Source organism: Saccostrea cucullata, unplaced genomic scaffold (assembly GCF_032062105.1).
Source record: "Saccostrea cucullata isolate Sc308-1 unplaced genomic scaffold, CSIRO_AGI_Scuc_v1 ctg587, whole genome shotgun sequence".
NCBI lineage: Eukaryota > Metazoa > Mollusca > Bivalvia > Ostreida > Ostreidae > Saccostrea > Saccostrea cuccullata.
In genome coordinates, this window is record NW_026920041.1 from 1 (window position 1) to 23,202 (window position 23,202).

Genomic DNA, 23,202 nt, shown 5'->3' on the forward strand with positions numbered 1-23,202 from the left:
TTTGCATGGTAACTAATAAGAGTGTTAAAACGGTTGTGGAACATTATGTATACTTTAGTAAGTATAAGGGGATTAGCCATTGTTCTATTGCTTGCTTTTAAAGTTAATCTTCTTTTACTCTCAGTGATGTAGAAAATTAGTTGAATGTCTTTTTTATTAGGTCAAGAAGGTATACACGCACTGCAAGTATTAAATGCATATTGACCGTTTACAATGATGACTGGCATTATTTAATAGTGCAATTATTTTCTCCTATTTATTAATGATTTTAAAGAATGAAATCTGCATCGGTTCATTTTTACAAAAAAGGGGCGTTATCTAAAATTTTGGCAAAAGATAATTTCGAACACAATTTCCTGTTTCTTATAAAAAGTGTTTATGTAAACACTTAACGTCAAGCGAGATATATGTTTAACATTATTAGATCGGGATCGTTATACGCTAAATAAAATTAGCGGTAAAATCAACGTAGGCTGACGTCACTGATAAAAATGTTTACGTTGACGTCAAAACAGTGCAGGTACACCTTATTTTTTCTGTTGGTAATGTCGTTTGTAGAAAACGAACTTGAGAATACAGTGATGGCTAATTAATTAATTAACGTGGTTTTTCCACTTTACACGAGTTTGGAGATACCCATCATCCCAAGAAAAAAGTGATTTCTAGTTTGGATTTTGCTTGTGATGATTTGTGTTGATGTGAATTTGATATGGGACGTTTTCTTTGTCATTATTTAGATAATAATTGCTTTTAGTGATTTTACAAATTACACTATCAGTTATATCCTTCTGGTAGATCTATCTCACATGTTTCGGTTATCCTTTTTTCCGTGAGAAAAATATATATATCAAAGACAAAGTATGAGCTTATGCAGGTGGGGATTTTAGACTGCATTATGAACACGTGTTAGTCTTGGGTCCGTTTAATAAAAAAAACTTATGACTAAGACCAAAATTTAATTCTGCTTATATCTTTCTTATAAAGATGAAATATTGATTTTAGTCTTATAGAAGGCATAAAATATGATATAGAAATATATTTTCAAAATAGCAATTAAATACAGAATCCTTAGTTTTGTAAAATAAAAATAGTACAATTAACTTTAGTTTTTGGTCTTAGTTGTAATTTTTTTTTTAAATCTGACCCCAAAGGAAGGCCCTAGTGGGGGTCTGGGGGGTTATCTCCCAATATATTATGAATTCTCAGCATTTCTGACAACTGATTGCTGAATAGAATAGAGTAATATTTATTACCATATCAGGACCCAACAGGCATAAACATATTACATATAGCATATATCATTACAAAAACATGATCAAGTACAGACAAAATACAAAAAATACTGAGGAGCAATTCTTCCATTCAGTATCGTCATTGTCAAAAAGTACCTCCCTTTTCATGATCAGATTATAACATATATCCAAGCTTTCTATTTTAAGCCATTTATATACTCTGTGTACAGTAGATATTAAACAGAACTGTCTTTACTTCAAGAGTAGAATTAAATTACTTTTAATATTTTTCAGATGAGCTAATATATCAACATAAATTGACTGTTTCTTGTATTTGAGAGGAGAGAGACTTTTCTTTATGAATTCATATCAATGTAATATTAATAGGTACATATATATATATATGAAAACATTATATTTATGTACATGTATGTAAATGCATGTTATGGTGATCTTAAATTTCATCCCTTTTCAATGCTTTATTTTAAAATGATTTGGAAGTATTGTACAGTACAATAACATCTAAAGGCATGCCCATGCTTTAAATGAAATTTACTACTTTTCAGACATGATGGATAGAAAACCTTAACTTCACCATGACAGAAAACTTGAATCCATCAGATGTTGAGCAATATCTGATCAAGAATCCAGAATTTCTGAAGACTTACTTAAGTAAGCATGGTGCTCCGGACATCACACACAGGGACGGCAGCCATTCGGAGCCTTCCTCCCCGGAGGTCAAAATTAAAAGACTCCCAAACTTCACCAGCGGACGGGGAAACTCAATTACAACATCCATATTCAAAAAATATGTGGAAGGCAACTTGGAGAGAATTAAAAAGACCTCCAAAGACAGGAATCAGTTACTTAGTATGTCAGAGGATGAAGTGTTTATGGAACTTATCAGGGATATTGCTACAGAATTGGATGTGAATGTATTGTGTCATAAAATTCTTAAAAATGTTAGTATTTTAACTAGAAGTGATCGTGGGAGCCTATTTTTAGCGCGAGGATCTAAAGAGAATCGATATTTAGTGTCAAAACTCTTTGATGTGACAGAAGTATCCACCATTAACGAGAGCTTACACACTGAGGAGACAGAAATAATCGTGCCGTTTGGGAAGGGAATCGCAGGATTTGTGGCCCAGAGCAAAGAGACTGTTAATATCAAGGACGCATACGAGGTTACCTATCATATCAATATTTATCATATAAAGTAGTTGATTACAACTTATACGAATTGTAAAATGAAAAAGAAAAATTGAGAGGGATGTAATTTTTTTTCCCTCAATTATGTAGTTCATTTTTTTGAATTTTTATTTTTACCTAACTAAGGAAACATTTAAGAAAGTCCATGGTTACAAGAAGTAGAATTTAAATATTCCATTACATTTTATACCAGAGGAGTTGGCATCCCTGTCAGTTTCAACAAATTAAAAAAAAAAGAAGAAAAATCTCATACGTTTTAAAATGTATTTTGAAAAATTGTGTAACAGATAGGAAGTACTAATTTGGATCTTGACTTTGTAGGATCCAAGGTTTAACAAGGACGTGGATCAGAAGACCGGCTACCGTACACACAGTATTCTATGTATGCCTATACTGAATTACGAAGGCGAGGTTATAGGTGTGGCGCAGATTATCAACAAAGTTACAGGGAACCACGAGTTTACAAAACAAGATGAAGATGTAAGTAACAAAACAAGGTCCAGCTACCCTGAAGTCTCTAAGTTGGATTTCGGGAAATATTTGCTTGCAATTGATATTCAGTGATAAATAACTTGAATACTAACAAAAATTATAATGAATGAAAAGAATTCATAATGCATGATTTGATAAACTATTGACACCTGCATGTGTTATAAATTTTAAAGTATATAAAAAAAAATTAATGCAAAATATCAGTTATTGTAAATTGAAACAAGTACCAGGTACTGTGCAGTTTGGGATATAACTCCTGATCAACAGAAATATGCCACTCAAACAAAATAAGAAAGAACTACATTAAAATGGGATTTTGCTTTTTTTGTGACACACTGTTAGTATTATAATGTTAAAGATTACAATGATATTGTATTATTTTAACTTAAAAGAAATTTAAGTACTACATGCTTTAAATAAAAATGAAGAATTGTGAAAATTCTGCAATATATTTAAGATTTTATGATATCACCATTTATCACAATGGAGCTGTAACTTGTTGTTGTGTTTGTAGGTGTTCAGGAAGTACCTCATTTTCTGTGGGATTGGGATAACTAATGCTCAGTTGTTTGAGTTGTCAGTGCAGGAGTACAAGAGGAATCAAGTAAGCTTACCACAATAATCATCTGTCATTATACCCCCACCCCGCTCGAAAAGCTGGGTATATAGTGATTGGGATGTCTGTCCATCTGTCCTTCTTACGCTTTGGCGTACCCTTCTCCTATCCACTACTCTCCTTTTACCACTGAATGATATTTAAGGGGACTTTCACTGAATCTTTGTTACATAGTGCCATTGTGCACCACCTATTTTACTTTTTGATAGAACACGTTATTTGGGTTTCCTATAGCAAAATATGGATACTACCATTCTTTCTATAATATTGAAAAGAACCCATCTTTTTTCAAATAAAATTATGTGTAACTGTTTGTTTTAGTCAGTATTATGAAAATCATGATCATTAGAATTGCTAGGATTTGAAGACACATTGTTTAAATTACATGTATATATTAATTTATCTACTCTTTGATTAAGAGTTCTAAATAATTTAAAATAGGTATGTTAAATTTATTAATCATTTGTGTGTATTTCATGAAAATTATATGAAATATCATTTTCTAGTGAGAAAATTCTGAATTCCATTGAAGGCCAAGGTCCTATTTCAAAATGTAGAGGAAAATCTCAGTTCAATAATGTCACTTGTATACCACTGTATTTATGCATACATGTGCTCTAAATAAGATTTCTCTTTTATCTTGATTTTATATGAGAACTTAGAATTCATGTTTTCTTTAAGATTTAAGCTCATGCACTAAAAGAATCTTTTCATTATTCAAGTACCCAGTACACTTATTATTGTATAAACAGAAAGTTTTATTAACATGATATATTTTTACAGGGAAATTGTAGTCCTTAGTTCAGTGTAATACCATATAACACAGAGGTGCTAATGCTGTATTTTTACATTAATTCAGACCCATTTTTGTTGTAAAATCTTGGAGACTGGATGGGTATATTGAGTTATGTTTGTACGTTTATTGGATGGTATTGATGTAATGGTAACGATCCATGCTTTCATCTAACAATACACATTTAAACCCTTTTGCTGTGCATTTATTAGGCAAATGTTTATATATTAGCAAGCATTGGACATGAGCAAACAACAGTGTAGAAAGGTTTCAACTGAAGTAAGGCCTTTATTACAGGGATTTAAATACCTTTATTCACATTTAAACTTCACATTATTGTCAAGGTCAAAATTGAAAGAGTCATTTACATATCATATTAGGACCACTTTCTTTACCCTATCTAATATACATTTGTATATATACATTGTTAACATTTGATATCTACGGTAATCAAAGACTTCTAGATATCGTTTTATAATCATTTCACCTCAGTCACTAAACTTTAAGTTAAAATAATGTTAAAGCTTCAGCCAAAAATATATTTTACAAAAGAATTTTTTGTTTGCTAATTAAACGTATGGTATTGCATGTATAACTGTGTTTTTAGGACCTTTTTACAGAAGGATTTTTTTTTATAAACCATCTGCACATGCAATGAATGATAAGCTGATGATCCTACTCCCAATTTCAATGGTTAAAGTGAGGGTTATTATTTTTTAATTAGATGCAGCATAATTTATATTTTGATGCTTTCTTGAATATATCCAAATACACCAATTTTTCCATAAAATTTGAGAACTGTTAAATTCATAAAGCCAATCCAATACTGTGGAAGTACAATGTATATGGGCACTCATAAGGAACTTTCTTAGACCTCAGAAAAAAAAAATTAATTGTTCCACAATAAATCTTATATTATCCAACCCAAATGTTTTTTTTTAATTTGAAAAATATGGAAATTGTGCATCATTACATTTTCCTTTTGATGTTACCATTTATAGATGATAAGGACAGTTTTTAGAGCTACTGAGACTCAGCAAGGTGGTTAGAAAATCCTCAAATTGTCTTTGAAAATGCATTTCAAAGTTATGCCTTCATACCATAAAAACAAAATCCAAGGCCACATTGAAAAAGTGTTGCCCTCTCCTGGCAGACTGGCTAAAAATGCTTGATTCAAAATTTTTTAACCTGGCCAGGAAATATATATTTTTTACCTGAATTTACCTGAATTTTCCTATTCTGCCAAGATAAATGTTGAAATTTTCTGAGAGAAAAATATTTTCCCATCTACTTACCAACTCAATTTTTTAAACCTAATTAGTTATAAGGCAAACAAACATTATTTTAAAGATCACCATACCTTCCAACCCTACATGTATATTTCATAAATAAATCATCATATATATTTTTTCTTAGGCATTATAGACAATGAAAATATTAATTCTCTACATTAATGATTAAATTTAAATGTTAGAAATAAGGCATTTGGTGAAAATTCAATCAAAGGTCTATAGTTAGAGATATTTAGTGAACTTTCAATGGGTCTCAGTAGTAAGGGCTACCTAAGAACCTAGCTCTAAATACAGGTCTATAGTTGGGTCCTTTAGTGAACCTCTTGCTCTGTGTGTTACAGCTCGTACTGAACCTTGCCCATGGGTTAGGGTTAATTACAGGTCCATAATTAGGCCTTTAGTGAACCTCTTGTTCTGTGTGTTACAGCTGCTACTGAACCTGGCGTGTCGGGTGTTTGTCAGGTGCAGACTTGCCTGCATTAGCTCTATATGTAGGTCTATAATTAGGCTCTGTTGTGAACCTCTTGTTCTGTGTGTTACAGCTGCTACTGAACCTGGCGTGTCGGGTGTTTGTCAGGAGCAGACTAGCCTGCATTAGCTCAATACATAGGTCTATAATTAGGCCCTATAGTGAACCCTTGCTCTCTCTGTTACAGCTATTGCTGAACCTGGCCCGTGGGGTGTTTCAGGAGCAGACTAGCCTGGAGAGACTGATACAGAAGGTGATGCTGGACTCCCAGGACATGCTGAAATGTGAGCGGTGTACTGTATACCTCACCGAGGACTCCACCAGCAAGGTGATTACCCCCACACTCCTCATTGCTTGTATCTGCTTTATATATGTACCAACTGCACAGTATGACAAGGAATTCAAAGTTTTACATTGCTAAATGCAGGTTATAAAACTGCAGATCTGTTTAGCTTGAGAAGTTTATAGGATTGCAGTGGATATGTTCTTGGTCGTATTTTGGCATAATTTTTGTCTAAAAGATATTTTAACATATACAGGTATCTATGTTGAACTTTTATGTTGTTCTTTTTATTACTAATTAACTTTTGCATGTGTTTATTAGCCTATTATTATATTTTTGATATGGCTTGATAGCATTACATTTGTGCTATATATATGATAAGCAGAAGTTGATATAAATTAAGTCTAATATGATATATATATTTTAACTATTGAACCCCTGAAGGTAAAGAAATGAAGTCTCGATATTATATACAGTCTGAATTTAATTAGCTAAATTCATATGATTTTCTTTAGCTTTTAATTTAATAAAATTATATCAAAATGACTTCAGAACATTTTCTGTTTTTCTAGCAATCCATTGTTAAGTAAACTGAATAGACATCCTTTTATATGTGGAAAATTTATTTTACTGAATATTAGCTCTATTTCATTTCTCAGAGAGGCATTTTGAGGAATTAATTTTCAGGAAAAAATTAAACAATTTATACAGAAAATGAAAAGTCTAATTGAAGCCTTTTCAAGTCACAATAATACAAATTAAAAAAAAAAATTAAATAAATAAAAGAAAATATAGTAATATAGCAAGTTTACATTAGGCTTAACACATTATGCACAAAGTAATTGATATCATCGCTAATTATGACTAATTTTTTTTTTATCACTGTTGATTTGTTCCCTATTTGCATGCAATCCTACTTTCCACTATAGGGTGGGAAAAAGTTGACAGGCATGTTCGCAAAGATTCTCAAGAAGCATTTTTACAAGATACTTGCTTTGGCCGTGCATCAGGTAATAGGGATGCTTTTCTGACTCTCACTGGTGCTCCGTGTATTTCCAAATTTCTTCACTGGATTCTTCGAGCCTTTATTTCTTGTCCTAACTGGATAACAAAAAATTAACATGGATGTAAATTGATAGACGTAATTCTGAGAGCAGAGTTTGAATATGTAAATATGTATATCTTGTTTACTCACCTTCTTCTGGAAGCATGATTGTTCACAGAGTTTTTTCTGCTATATTGATAAATCTAACATCTACATTTTCCTTTACTAATTCTTTCAATTAGAATTTGAAATTAGTAACATAGACTTAGCTAAAATTGCTTTCAGATCACTTAGATTTATGTGGATTTTGCAGATATAAAATTTCTGTCACTGTAATATATTGTAAAAGCACTCCACCATGCTGTGTAAAATACTTAGGAGAAAACATAATTTATCTAATTATTTAGTTCCACAAATTGTAAAATAAATTCTTTCATTATAGTAAAACATTGAAATATTACATTTTACAGCTAAAGGAAATAGTGATTGGATAATAATAATATATAAATCATCCAGACTTTCTTGAAATTTTGAAATAATTTAGCTTCCTGGTAAATGTTAAACCTGATCAGATATGTTTGAGAATCTTTGTAATTGTCATTCCTGCTGTGTACTAGACCTGAGATATTATGGGTGTACTCTGTTTGCATGTTGGACCCTCATTGTTGTGTGTCTGGTATTTGTCCACAGGATCCCCTCCTGCATGAAGACAACAACATTCCAGCCAAGACCAAACCTACCTCCACCAAGGTATAATCACACAATCTCTAGTTACTGTCAGATGTTACAGTCTGTGTTCAGTATTGGATTTTACTCTTAAGGCTGTTCACTCACTCTCCAGGCCCCAGGAACATGAGGCCAAGTCTTAGACCCAAGTCAAGATTTCAAACAGTTTATGAAATAAATATTTGTTGTAAATTGATACCTGAAAATTATAATTAATAATAATGAGAAAAGGAAATAAATTCTCATAATATTTTTAATTCTATGTTTTAAAATTTTGTATAATAAAACTTCAGTGAAATAGACAGATTCTGACTTGAGTCTAAATTGCCACACAAAGAGAGTTTAATTTGAATGAAAAGTTACTTACTGAAAATAAGATTTAAACAGCTTTTATTTGAAATAATTTACTGTACATCAAATTAATTCACATGCACTTAGTGAAAATTATTCAAATTAAATTCCAATGCATATTTATTTATTGATGTATTGGCAGAATTAAGTCACAAGCCACATCATGTAGGTGAGCGGATGGGGTGTGGGGTGAATGTTTGAAATATGACCTTGACCCTTGACCTTAAATTAATAAGGGTCTTCCTTGGGCATAAGGAAGTTATGGTATAATATTTTACTGCAAAAGATCAAAAGATTCTTGAGAAATCACAAAGAAAAGTGTTGAATTTAGACAGGATTTATGACATTGACATTTGACCTTTTGACCTCAAAACAAAATAGGCATCCTTCTTAGGCCATAGGGAGTTGCTGTGTCGAATTTCATTGCAAAAGCTTAAAAGCTTCTCCAGATATCCCACTGAAATGGAAGTTTTACATGCAGACATAAATACAGACAGATGGACAGACAGAGTCAGACTGAAAATAATATCCACCACTTTGTGAAGGTTGGGGGGGGAAAAATGGACTTTTTAGCAATTGCAATTAGTGAAGCCTGAGAGCTTCACAATCAGAATATGAAGATTTATCACTTCACGTATGATATCTAACTCTGTACTTCAGCTTGCCCTTACTGCACCTTAAGAACTTCTTGGAACGTATAGTATTCTATAATGTACTTTGATATAGCAAATCCAGCTAATAATGGTCTCCTCTTTTCAGGATGTTTTATTTTCCATGGCATTTGATTTATATGCAAAGGACGGAGGCAATATCAGAATTCCCAGGTAAGGTTCTAGTGGTAATCACCAGGGAAAGGTCAATATTGTGTGATCGAGTTCTTAGAATATTCCTTAGAAATATCAGGAGTTTGTTAAATGATGCTGTTTATCCCAATCCTCACAAGGTTTATGTATCATTCCTGGAGTCAGTGGACTCCTGTGATAATTCTGTGCCATTACCTGATTAAATGACTCTCTGGTTAACCTGGCAACTGGTGCAGCCCTTCTCAATAATGAAATTGCAATAACAGTATTACAATAAAATGTTTCAAACAAGATACTTTATCTTATAAATAGAAATGGAATTACAGTGCCCAGATTATTATGCATCATATTACTACCACCATTAAGGATATTAACCTATAGCTTATGTGACTTTTTGACCCTTTTTTAATATTAACTGCCATCATTGTTAGATTTATTATATACATGTATGTTAACACTGACAGCTTGCAGCTAGTTTAGGCCATTCCAAGTTTTTTCTCTGTTTAGCGTCCACCCATCTTTCAAAAACCTAGCTACCTATTCGCAAAAAAACACACAAGTCAAAAAAATAAAAAAAATAAATAAAACACATATATTTCATAGTAATAAGAATGACGTAATTCAAAAGATATGATTTCATTTATCTATTTTTCATAAAGAAAGTTATTTTCTTCAGCAAAATTGAGGTATTTAATACTGAAACTATTCCAATAATGAAATATTATACAAATATTTAGATATATTGCCGGAAATCACAAATTTTGACCTTAATAATTAATTTACGGACTCCTGATTCTGTTTGTTTTTTCTGATATGGATGTCAAAAACCAAGGCGCACGTGGACGCTAAACATAGAAAGAACTTGGAATGGCCTTATCAAATTATGCATTGCAAGTGCAGTGAAGCTTGTTTATTATTTTTGAGTCTATCATGGAAATTTCAGAAGCATTTTCATCTACCTCTCTTTGTTTCCTTAAATACAAATTGAAACAAAGATTAATTATAAATGGAGTTTACATTACCAGTAACAGAAAAGTTAAGGAATTTTCCTTTCCTTATCAAACAGATAAAATGGATCTGAGACAAACTTTAACCACACTAAGATAGCATTCTTAGTGAGTGAAGATTCAATTTCTTTTTTCAAATCATGTCCCATCCCCCCCCCTCCCCATCCCTTTCATCCTCGAGGGAGGTAAGATGGGACAACTTATATTTAAACTTGTCAGTACTGAACTGATTTCTGCTTTTACTAGCCAAAGAGCCCATGTATGTTATGTGGCCCATGGGCCTCTTGGTTTATAAGACACAAGATTTGCTTTTAAGACTCTTTAAGGCTAGAAAATAATTTCAGCTGAGATTTCAGTCAGCTGGGTACTTGAATTGAGGCCTTCCTCTCAATCCAGACTTTTCAGAATCCCCAAAAAGATGAGTCTTAAATTTGAAGCTCACAAATTAATCTCCATCTCCAATCTTCTATTTTTATCCAGACCAGTGGAATCGACAGAATTCTGGTTGGATTTTCGGTATTGAATGTAGACTTATAAGCTGCATGATTTTTTGACTGGAAATGTACAATAAAATTTTCCGATTAATTATTTCAGTTCAGCAGAAGTGGCGAAATCCCGGAACGCGGAGATAGCCCGGCATGTGGTGCTGAAGGGGTTACCACTTAATATTTCTGAAATTGAAATCGACAAATTGTTTGGCAAAGGAGTGGTAAAATTTAATTTCAAATCTTTTTGAAATCAATTGGAAAAATAACAGTTTTTCTGATCATCATTTAATCCAAAATCCAGTTCATCCAACTGTAAACAATTTTGACTTCTCAAAAACCAAAGGATCATTTGGACCATTATTGGTAAAAAGCATCGAATTCTTCTTCTCAAGAACCACTGAGCCAGAATTGGGAATGAAAATTTACATTGAAATATACATGTATATGAAAAAAAATGTTTAAAATTTAGGTTTCAGGAATACTTAACTATAAAAGGAAAGATAAAACTTTTATAAATGACATGAAGTGGACTCTTAATTGTTCAAGTCATGGAGATGGGTAACAATATGAGATAAGACTTTAACACTGAAATATATTAGAGAAAATCTCTGAAAATCTTCCCAGGTACCACTGGGTGAAAAAAAAATTGAAACCCTATCTAAAAGCTTTCAAAGTGTATATTTTATATCGGCCATGGGGAAGCTTTGGAGCACATTAGGATTATAGCAAACTGTCCAGAGCCTCTTCTTTTCCGTTTAGTTTGAAATTATTTAACTTCTTTTATCTGATTGTATCCATTTATTTATAAAATATAAAAGCCTTAGTTTCATCTTGTATCTAATTATTGCATTAATTCTTTAAAGAAAAACAGTTTCTCTGTTCAATGTTTCACTTCTCTGTCAGACATCTGGCTAACTGAAGCTATCTAATGTTTTTTTCTCTCATATATAACTTATAATAAAGAATACATTGTTTTAACCTACAGGAATTTGAGGATGAAGGATTTAAAACCAAAAATATGCTGTGTATGCCAATATTTAACAATGAAAAGAAAATCATTGGTGTTACCCAACTAGTCAACAAATTAAATGGTGTACCATTCAATGAAAATGATGCAAATATTATTGAGGTAAATATTTCATGGTAAATTTTAATTGAAACCAAAATTAACTTGTAAGTGATTCTTGAATAATTTTATTGTTTTTTCTCTATCAGGCTTTCTCTATTTTTACTGGACTTGGTATTCATAATTGTCAAATGTATGAGAATGCCTGTCGGTTGATGGCCAAGCAATCTGTGGCTCTAGAAGTTTTATCCTACCACGCCACTGCTCAACAGGAGGAGACAGACAAGCTAGTGGTAGGAGTTTTCAAACTGTCCCCCCAATACTTTTTTATCATTGTGTTTTGTCAAATTGTTTTTATGATCATAAGATATAGTTATTTTTAATGATTTACTTTTCTTTGTTGACTGTTAGGTTAGCCAGTTTCCCTCTGGTAAGGACCTTGGTCTGTATACGTTTGAGTTCAATGACATTCCTCTGGATGAATTGGAGACGGCCAAATGCACCATCACAATGTTCACCGAGGCCAATCTCTTGTCAGAATTCAAGATTCCTTTAGAGGTATGTTAGGATGATATGAAGGACTATATTACAATAAAAATTCATTTTAGCTCAATTTCATGATAAACAGATTCAAAAGTATGGGATTTTTTTTCTCTTTTAGGTGATGTGTCGTTGGACATTAAGTGTGAAGAAAAATTACAGACCTGTGACGTATCATAATTGGCGACATGCCTTCAATGTTACTCAGACAATGTTTACTATCTTATATGTAAGTTAACAGAGATTGATTTCATGATATTTGAAATATCAGTATTTATCAGAATGGTAGCATTGATAAGCAGCATTCATTTTTCTTAGACTGGAGGAATGATAAAGAAATTTGATTCCATTGAGGTGCTAGCCCTTCTTGTTGGTTGTTTATGCCATGATTTGGACCACAGAGGAACTAACAATGCATTCCAAGTCAAGTAAGCTGCAAGCTCTGAACTTCAGTAACTTGTAAAATTACAATCTGTCTATGTGTGCCTTTATAAACATTTGAACATTATCAGCAAAAGTACTTCAAAGTCTTTTTTTTTATAAATGGGCATCTGCTACCTTTGCAAACTGTTTGCAAACTAGTTTTTAATAAGCGAAAGTCTGTTGGTTAAGATTTGAATTGTGTGCCCCCTTGTGCAGGATTTAAGTCAACATTGTCAGGCTAGACTTTAAGTTGTTCATCTTATTTATACTTACACATGGCACCTGGGATCATGAAACATCTTTTAAAAGCTTAAGTCAAACTCTTAATGTTGCACTAAAATGTTTTAGAAGTCAAGCAAAAAGTAAAAATTTCTCCCAAATTGCTTTATATTTTGTTGTTATCTGCAAAATTAGAAATAAATTCCATGACATACAGACATTTTACAGGCCATTGAAAGTTTGACTTAAGTCTATAAATCTGTTTCAGGGTTCTTGGACATCCTTATTATTTTATCTTCTATACTTTTCAGTGAAAACATGTGGCTAGTTGTTTAATAATAATAATATATTTGCATTTTATTCTGATCGATGATAAAATGCAGAATTTTTTGTTTTGTAACAGAGTGGCCTCCCCTTTAGCAATGCTGTACAGTACATCTGTTATGGAACACCACCATTTTGATCATTGTATCATGATTTTAAACAGTGAGGTATGTCCTGTGGTAGTTTTCATAATTCCAGTTATAAAATTTAATTTTTTAAAAGTAATTTTTGCTTAGTAATGTAAAAGTTTTAGCCCTTCAAGCTTTATTGGATATTTGATCTGACAAGTGATCAATAATGTTTACATTAGATTCTATATTTCTTAATTGAAATATCACTCTGTCATTCATTCGATCAGTAAAGCATTGTGCAATATTTTTTTTAATGACTAAAGAACTGTTTATAGATGCTTCTCCATTCTCTCCCAATTAATGGGAAAAGTGTTGTTACTTTTCAGAGATAAATGTAAAACTGAAAAATTATTATTCACTTGTTTACTTTCCTGATTTTTTACCAGAGGGGAAATCTTACGTGTTATTTTTTTTTTGTTTTAGGGAAATAACATTTTCCAATCACTATCCCCTACACAGTACAGAACTGTCATTAAGATGTTGGAACACGCTATTCTCTCGACTGACTTAGCTTTGTATTTCAAGTATGTAAGGTTTCATCAATGTGTAGCAGAGGAAAGATTTATTTCAATTGTCTTTTTTATTATCTAAACAGTTTGATTTTATACAGCAGAAATAATTTTATCTAAAATCTGATGAGATGTGTAATTATATCAAAATGCAGGAAAAGAGGAGACTTTCAAAAGCTTGTACAGGAAGGAGAAACAGAATACAAGGAGCCATACAAAAAGGATTTACTTAAGTGAGTGTAAAGCCATACAAAAAAGACTAACTTATAAGTAAATCTAGAGTCATACCAAAAAGAGTTACTTATAAGTAAATCTAGAGCCATACAAAAAAGATTTACTTATAAGTAAATGTAAAGCCATACAAAAAGTTACCTATAAGTAAATCTAGAGCCATACAAAAAAGAGTTACTTATAAGTAAATCTAGAGCCATACAAAAAAGAGTTACTGATAAGTAAATGTAAAGCCATACAAAAAGAGTTACTTATAAGTAAATGTAAAGCCATACAAAAAAGAGTTACTTATAAGTAAATCTATAGCCATACAAAAAAGAGTTACTGATAAGTAAATGTAAAGCCATACAAAAAAGATTTACTTATAATATTAAGAGTCACACAGAAAAGAGTTACTGATAAGTAAATCTAGAGCCATACAAAAAAAGAGTAACTTATAAGTAATTGTAAAGCCATACAAAAAGAGTTACTTATAAGTAAATCTAGAGCCATACAAAAAAGAGTTACTTATAAGTAAATGTAAAGCCATACAAAAAAGATTTACTTATAAGTAAATCTAAAGCCATACAAAAAGAGTTACCTATAAGTAAATCTAGAGCCATACAAAAAAGAGTTACTGATAAGTAAATGTAAAGCCATACAAAAAGAGTTACTTATAATATTAAGAGTCACACAGAAAAGAGTTACTGATAAGTAAATCTAGAGCCATACAAAAAAAGAGTAACTTATAAGTAAATGTAAAGCGATACAAAAAAGAGTTACTGATAAGTAAATGTTAAGCCATACAAAAAGAGTTACCTTATAATATTAAGAGTCACACAGAAAAGAGTTACTGATAAGTAAATCTAGAGCCATACAAAAAAAGAGTAACTTATAAGTAAATGTAAAGCGATACAAAAAAGAGTTACTGATAAGTAAATGTTAAGCCATACAAAAAGAGTTACCTTATAATATTAAGAGTCACACAGAAAAGAGTTACTGATAAGTAAATCTAGAGCCATACAAAAAAAGAGTAACTTATAAGTAAATGTAAAGCGATACAAAAAAGAGTTACTGATAAGTAAATGTTAAGCCATACAAAAAGAGTTACCTTATAATATTAAGAGTCACACAGAAAAGAGTTATTTATAATGTAGAGCCATACAAAAAAGTTACTTATAATGTAAAGCCATATAAAAAGAGTAACTTATAATTAAAAGTAGAGCTGTACAAAAAATATTTACTTTAAAAGTAAGTGTATAGAGCTGTACAAAAAGGAATTAATTACTTAAGTAAAAAATGTAGAGCCATAAATGATTCAATTAAGTAAGTGTAGAGGCATACAAAGCGCCGTACAAAAAACATTTTCTTATGTAAGAGCCATGATACACAAAGATTATTTAAGAAGTGTAGAGCCGCACAAAAAAAAGACATACTTAAGTTAACGTAGAGCCATACACAAAGATTTACTTAAATAATAGTGTAGAACTGTACAAAAAAGATTTACTTCTAGTAAGTGTAGAGTAGAACAAATTAGACTAACTTAGGTATTAGTGTAGAGCCTACATAAATATTTATTATTATTAATTATTAAAAGGCCCTTTTATGATTGGCGCATGAGCGCTTTACAACACTTAGCGATCGGAAAATTTTAGCTTCGCACGAGCTCTTGCATACGTTGTACGATGTTTCGCATTCGTTGCATGCATTTTAGTGGTCGCATCAAGTCTCCTCAAAATGTACACTATTCAGACGCGACCAAATGTGCGATCCACATTTATCGCAATTCAACACACGAATATTAGTATGAGCGTCTTACAACATTTTGTTTACTCGCAAGAGTGATGCACGATTTTTAAAGGTCGTAAGATGAATCGCAGCTGTATAATTATGCGTGAGTTGTGCGACCATGAGACTTTTGCTCAACGTGTTACATGTAATCTTGCAATGTTTTACTATGCACGATTTATCAGCTTCAATTTCCCATGCTTTGCCACTAGTAAACCCTGTATAAGCATCTCTGTTTCAGACCACAACTGACTGGTCTGGTGGCTCTTCCCCCTCGTCGACAAGCTCAGGCGGATTATGAACAGGGCTCAGCTGCTACGGCAGGTCCTGGGCCTCCTCCTCCTCCTGGGCCTTTTTTCTACAGTTTACCTTGGCTTTACCAGTAGATTTGTCATCTTTTTGGGCAGCATCTCTTGCATTCGACTGATGAGGGTCGGAAACGGATAGTATATATATATATTCCCCTTCTCACTCGCTCGATCATTCATACCATGAAATGCATGATTGCACGAGCGCCTTACATCCAGTCGCAATGGTGCAGGTTCAGTCGTCCGATCACCTGATCACTCACACGATCCTTTCGCATTATCTTACAACACTCGCTTTCATTGTACAACAGTCGCATATAGACGCAAGATATATCATAAGATTTAATGCACAACAGTTGCTTTAGATTTTGCAAATTTCGTACGAATACTTTTTCATATGCGATTATTTCAGCAACAGGTTACAATCCAAATCAAAGTTTTTCGGTCGCACGAATATTTTGTCGCTTCTGCTCTTGCGCCAATTGTGAAAGGGTCCTAAATAAGCACAGAGCCATATAAAGAGCTGTACAAAAAGGATTTCTATGAGTTATTGTTAGGTAGTACAAAGAGTGGTACAAAAGCCATGTGAAAATGATTTACTACTAAGTAAGTGTATAACAGTACAAAGTTGGGTTATATTGATGTACATAGTGTTTATTCCCTTTTGTAGAGCTATGATGATGACGGCATGTGATGTAGCAGCCATCACTAAGCCGTGGGAAATACAAGAAAAGGTGGCTCAGTTAGTGGCCAATGAATTCTTTGAGCAGGGTGACAAGGAACGAAGTGAACTGGGAGAAACTCCTATGGTTGGTTTCAAATCCTCATTATGATAAACAAATATCAATGTGATTTTAAGTGCACTAGCCTCTCTAACTATTGATGACTTTTTTAGGCAATGATGGATAGAGAAAAGAAGGATGAGCTCCCTAAAATGCAAGTTGGATTCATTGATGCAATTTGTCTTCCAATATACAAGGTTTGTTTTATGAGAAATACTTTTCTTTAATTAAAAATTTGCAAGCTTTATGCTGTTTACAGAAATTTATTAACATATATTAAAGAAAAGAAAACTAGCCCACTGAGATATAATGATACTTATAGTTATTTTATTTGGTAATAAAATAATATTTTCTTTTGTCATATTTCACTTGAAAGATATAGATAATCTTTTCTCTATATATGGTTTCCTCAAAGTTTTAAATTGATCTTAACTTCTATAATTTCGAAGAAAAAGAAAATAGGTTTAAAAGGTCCTTCTGTTACTTTCATGATATTTGTGGTCAGTCTAACAGTTTCAGATCATTTCAGTAAGTGTTTTTTAAGAACATTAATGACAATGAATCTGTTTTCTGCTGAACTACATAAATATCAATTACCTTTTACTAAGCCCTTACTTGACTGCAACTAATGCAATTCCTAGAAAATAAGGATTTCCATTACACAAAAACTGGAAAAAAAAATTACAAATCTCTTCATTACATGTATAACGCTGGAACAAAAGACCCTAGAAGAAGTGCCGATTTTTGAATCAGTTTGGATATTCAGTTTGATCTCAGGTTAATCTTTAGATCTTGTAAGCTTATCCTCTTACCTTGAACAGACATTGGCAGAGTTGTATGGAGATTTGAATCCATTGCTAGAAGGATGTTTGAAGAATAAAGAAAAATGGCAGAATCTGCAGTCTCATTCAGTTCAACTTGGTGCTATATTTTTTCAATTGTTCAATTGTTTTGCACTTACGTAGGATGTTTGGCCCTGGCACTGTTTGCTGTTCCGACCCCTCAGAATGTTTGTGACCCTCTTCCAAAGTTGTTGTGCCCTTCTGTTGACAACAATTCCTGAAAAATTGATAATTGTTGATTTGCTGTTGTAATGGGGGTGTATTCATTTGCAGAGTTATTCAAGAAATACCCAAACTCAGAGAAACATCTGATTTCCAGAAAAATGTCCGTTGTAATTTGTAGTTCTGAGCATGTTGTTGTCCCCAAATAGAGTTGGCAGAAAAACTACCCTTGAACAAATTAGGTTTCTCTGTGTATGAAGTTTTTCTGTTGTTGATTACCTGTATTCTTGCCAATGACAGATGTTTGCAGAGATGAATCAGAATCTGCGCCCCTTGTATGACGGTGTCTTGGACAATAAGAAACACTGGCAAGAGTTAGCTGAGAAACACGAAAGTAAGACGTCAAGGAAGAAAAATGGTTAGCACCCTATGTGTTTGCCCGTTGTTGTATTGGTATATTTTGTTGTTCACTAATATATCACACAGCCTGCTGTGATTTATGATAAATTAATCTTCAACTTTGTTATGCTTTTACAAATAATTTTATTACTAATCTTACACCACATTATTTTTTATTAACTTTTTGCACTTAGATTAATATACATTAAAAATAAATTAATACCTAAAAAATATTTTATGTATTTTGCTATATAAATGTTATTGTATGCAGGTGATTATAATGACACATAAAGTGTGTAGTGGACTATCTAGAAAAGATTAAATCATATTGAAAGTCAATATTGTTCAAGCTTGTAAATTCGGTGATTTTGAAGATAAAATTGTAATACAATAAAGCATATTTTTTAAAAATTCATATAACTGAGTATACTGTTTGAAATAGGAAATTTTGTTGTGTTTTTGTTCTAGTCAGTCATGAGAAAGTAGTATTTATAAAAGATTATATAGCATTTTTATTTTTAGTAAATGTAACACTGGGGGATTTTTCTCTTCTTTAAATTTATAATATGTTTGTTTTTTTCTCAAATATTTTTTTATTTAAACATACCACTTTATTATATGGAATCTGATTGCAAAGAAATATTCGTATCACAATAAAAGTAAGAATTTGATAGAGCATTACAACATAAAAAAAATCAGAGGGTTTTGAAATCCTTCTGAATAGTCGGAAAGACAGTCTAGGGCAGCAAATATGACATTATCTTGAAGAACGTTTCATTTCAATTTATCCAGAAGAATTAAGGTATGTGACTCCAGATATTGGATGTATTTCGATTTTTTTTCAGATATATATTTTAGATATTGTTTAGCATATTTCAAAATCGTAACCAAAAAAATTAGGGCCCATTTAATCAATCATGACACTCATTATAACCCTATTTATGCAAAATAGCTTAACTGGTGTGTATTTTGAAATATATGTGTAGAAATGCACACAAATTCTTATTGACTGTTTTGCATAATAATCATATTTGAGTTATTTAAAAAAGTGTTCGATTTTTGTTAACCGAGTGCTGATCACTTTATATACTAGTATTGTGCAGTTTCATATACTCAGTATAATATAAAAAGTTGTGCAAAAAATGTAAATTTAAGATCAGGGTCAAAATAGGTAGATCATAAACTTTAAAACAAGGTTAATTTAATCCTGAAATGTTCAATACATCTGCACTATTTTGGCAAATACATGTATGGAAAAATAATTCATTTTCCCCCCTTAAATTTCATTTGAAATCGACTGAAACATAGAACATTCCTAAAATGTTAAAAATGTCTAGGGGTAAAACTATGTAGAGTACGTTTAAGTTCCAACAAATTGAAGTAAAGAAATGTGTAGATTTCAAGAATTTTTCCTGTTTATCCTAGCTTCCACCGTGAGAAACAGTCATCCGTAAATCATTTCTGAACAACTTATTGGGTGGTTTTTTTCATTAAATATAACATACCTTGATCTAAATAAATGATTGGAAAAATAAATAATTGTAAATAAAAAATTCTAAAGCCTGCCTTTTTTGTGACCTTTGCTACATAATGGAAAAACAAGGCACAGTTTTATGTCAGTTTCAATGTGTTTCAGTTATGAGAAGCAAAAATTAAGAATAAAATCAAGAAATACTACTAAATTGTGTTTTAAGATTAAACAATTTCCCAAATATTTACCCAGATGACGAAACTCCGCCTGAGCAGGAATCTCACAGCCCCGAACAAAATGGGATCTCTCAGAAGCCCGATATAGCAGAACAAAAGAGAAAGGTCCTTCATTTACATTCAGTTTAGTTCCACCCTCTTAGTTCCACCGCTTAGTCTAGCAGCTTTCAGTTAAATATATTTATTTTATTCTTTTGTACACTTACGTTTATGTCTGCATGGTTTTCAGTAGTTTATGTTCTGTTTGACCTTTAATTCTACTTTGATTCTTTTTGTTCCAGTTTTGAATGTTGATAAATAACAATGAGAAAGACCTGCTAGATTACATATATATCATATGCTGTTATCCTTTAATACTGGCTTTGAGGACCAATTCAGTGAACAGCTATTTCCTGCATACTGTACTTGTTTTTTCAAGTGATGGCAATAGGCATGTTTTTTTTTTTCACATCTGATTTTAGACAACCTTGGTAACTATTGCAGATTTACACTAATTCCTACTGTTTCTTGCTGGTTATTCCTTGTATTTTTTATCTCTCATTTTAATTTTACGCTTTGAACTCGTTGTTTTGTTTTCTTTTCCTATGCTTAAATGATTGTTCGTTAATGACAGTTTTGCATTCCATTGTGAATTTCATGTAATGATAAAATATAGTCCACTTAACAATGATATAAAAGATTTGTATAATGTGATATTATACACTGGTATATACCGTTTAAAATTGTTTGTCCTTTTAGGAACATGACATGCAATGTGAGAAGAAAGTTCATATGCAGGATCCCAAGAAAACCAAAATCTGTGTTCTTCTATGATGGTGGGGAATTACCATCCATTTAGGAAACAAAAATGGCCATCTTAATATTTATTTAAGTATTCTTCCTAGAACGAAGTTGTACTTAATTCAAAGAGTTTTATCTTTTGTACTCAGTGTTACTGTAATGCTGGTTTGATTTGAATTTTATGGAAACTGAAACCCAATTTGACCATGACCCTTTCACTTACTGCATGTAGAATATATACATGTATATAGGTATACAATCTTACGTGTAGCATAATGTAATTCCTAACATAATGATGGATTAGATCAGTGTTTTGATATCGTTTTATCTCTTTTGAAGAGATACACTACTTTGTTGTTGGCATGTTTATATAGATTCTACATTCTAGTTGGTTAACGAATGACTAAGTTGTACAATTTATTGTTTCTTCTTGTGTTACGTTGTTATATTTCTTATTGTAGAAAGGGTAGTAAATACCCGAGTTTTATATTTGAAGCTGTGATAAAATGTAGTGATTTCTGGTTGATTTAACAACTAGAAATATTAATATGTTTAGATATTACATTGCGTAATTATTTAACATTAGATGAACCACAAGGTGTATTTCGTATATAAAGACTGTTAATGTTTTACGCAGCACTGCAAGTGTACCAATATACAAAAAAGGTTAACACTTTAAATGAGATCTACAGACAACTATCTGAAGAAAAAACTTTAACATGAAAGTGACTAAGCAGTATTCAATTTTATAATGGTTTTACAAGAGTAGATGAAAAGCAGAAACACGTGTAATTTAAAATGTTGAGATCAGATTAAATAGAAGTAAGTTTAGCATTTTCAGATTTCATTACACTAGAGAAACATTGCACGACATATTGATTATTCTACCTGTCTCTTCTATAAATGGTTATGACTGTATGGTTCTATGTCATATATCATCTCTCAGAATGTATACGTGTGTTATAAAACCCTTACTGTTTATTTCCGATGATATTTTCTGATTGATATTATATAAACATCAATGACCTGATGTTTAGCATTATACGTTTGATACAGAGATGCAAATGCGACAGTTATTTATTGGGAAGTATTCATTTTGTCACTATTACGAAATATCAGATGCATTGTAGTTCGATGTAACGTCTAATTTATTTTCAAGATGTCATATTGTTGGTAGTTGTTATTAACAATAAATGGTTGACGAAATTACATGTATGTTCTTGTTTTTGTTTATGTTAAGAAAATAATTAGGGTACCGCAATTTTCCTAACAGTTGCATACTTAAATGTGGATCTTATGATAAAAAAACGCGAAAAAAGACGTTGAATGGATATTGATCTATCACACGGGTCAAAGAACGAGATTTGGAAAATAAAATAACTGGACAGGTACTTATAAAAGATAAAAAGTGAAAGCAACATGAGTAATTCATATTGACTTGTCATGCCTGCACTGAGCCTTTTGCTTTGATTAATTAAAGGGATTACTGATCTGTAGTCAAAATAAGTATAAAAGCAATAGCTCAACAATTGCTATGAAATTGAGACGTAAAATTAGGTTTTCCAAATTCGATCATTATAACGAACTTGGAATTTGCTAATTGTTGATTTTTAAGAAATCTGTTGAAAGTCCAACAGTCTGATGCAACGTCAACATTTAACAGAGGCCAGTTTCGGCCTAAAATTAAAATAGGAACAAGCTCTTGCGTACCAAATCGCTTGGTAGTCATAAATGCCATTTGAAGATGTTTTGCATTGCTACATGAATAGGGAAATCTTGGAAAGCAATATATTTTTTTTACAACAGCGTAACGTTTTTTCATACTAATTTTATTTAGACCAACAGACTGAATTGTCGTCGAATTTTCCCGTTGTTTCCTGATCTCGACAAGGAGCACACGGTGGATGTGACACCCTCTTAGGGAATGCTCACTCCCCCAGTGCTCCTGATCCTATCTCTGATGTTTAAGAAATACCCGTTTTATCTGTCCCTTATTTGTATTGCTTGAATGGATTTTTGATCTTGAATACTCGCCTGGAGACATATGTATTGAGCGAGTAAAGGGAATATTTCGTAGTCAGATTAAGTACAAACACAAAGGTCTAACAATTGATATGAAAGAAGTCAGCCATGATAGGTTATAATTGCTAATAATTGAGATACCACAGAGTCTGACACATCTTTTTCATACTTGGATATTTTATTT

At 31.9% G+C, this 23,202-nt stretch overlaps 1 protein-coding gene across 5 annotated transcripts; it reads left to right on the plus strand.

Moving 5' to 3' along the window:
- The first annotated feature begins 465 nt into the window (after positions 1 to 465).
- On the plus strand, positions 466 to 22,205 carry LOC134242007 (cGMP-specific 3',5'-cyclic phosphodiesterase-like). 5 transcript variants are annotated; one of them, XM_062724018.1, is made up of 21 exons: positions 466 to 520; positions 1,799 to 2,416; positions 2,763 to 2,921; positions 3,448 to 3,537; positions 6,291 to 6,431; positions 8,122 to 8,181; positions 9,268 to 9,332; positions 10,913 to 11,027; positions 11,792 to 11,935; positions 12,022 to 12,165; positions 12,284 to 12,430; positions 12,534 to 12,641; positions 12,731 to 12,840; positions 13,458 to 13,545; positions 13,933 to 14,033; positions 14,174 to 14,251; positions 16,995 to 17,133; positions 17,220 to 17,303; positions 18,411 to 18,528; positions 20,233 to 20,321; positions 20,955 to 22,205. In XM_062724018.1, the coding sequence occupies exons 2-21, from the start codon at positions 1,829 to 1,831 to the stop codon at positions 21,027 to 21,029; spliced, it is 2,643 nt and encodes an 880-aa protein (XP_062580002.1). In that variant the 5' UTR covers positions 466 to 520; positions 1,799 to 1,828; the 3' UTR covers positions 21,030 to 22,205. The 5 variants fall into 5 exon arrangements, with proteins under 5 accessions (XP_062580002.1, XP_062580009.1, XP_062580022.1 ...); XM_062724025.1 differs by having other exon boundaries at positions 18,411 to 18,504; XM_062724038.1 differs by lacking the exon at positions 20,233 to 20,321.
- The last annotated feature ends 997 nt before the right edge of the window (positions 22,206 to 23,202 follow it).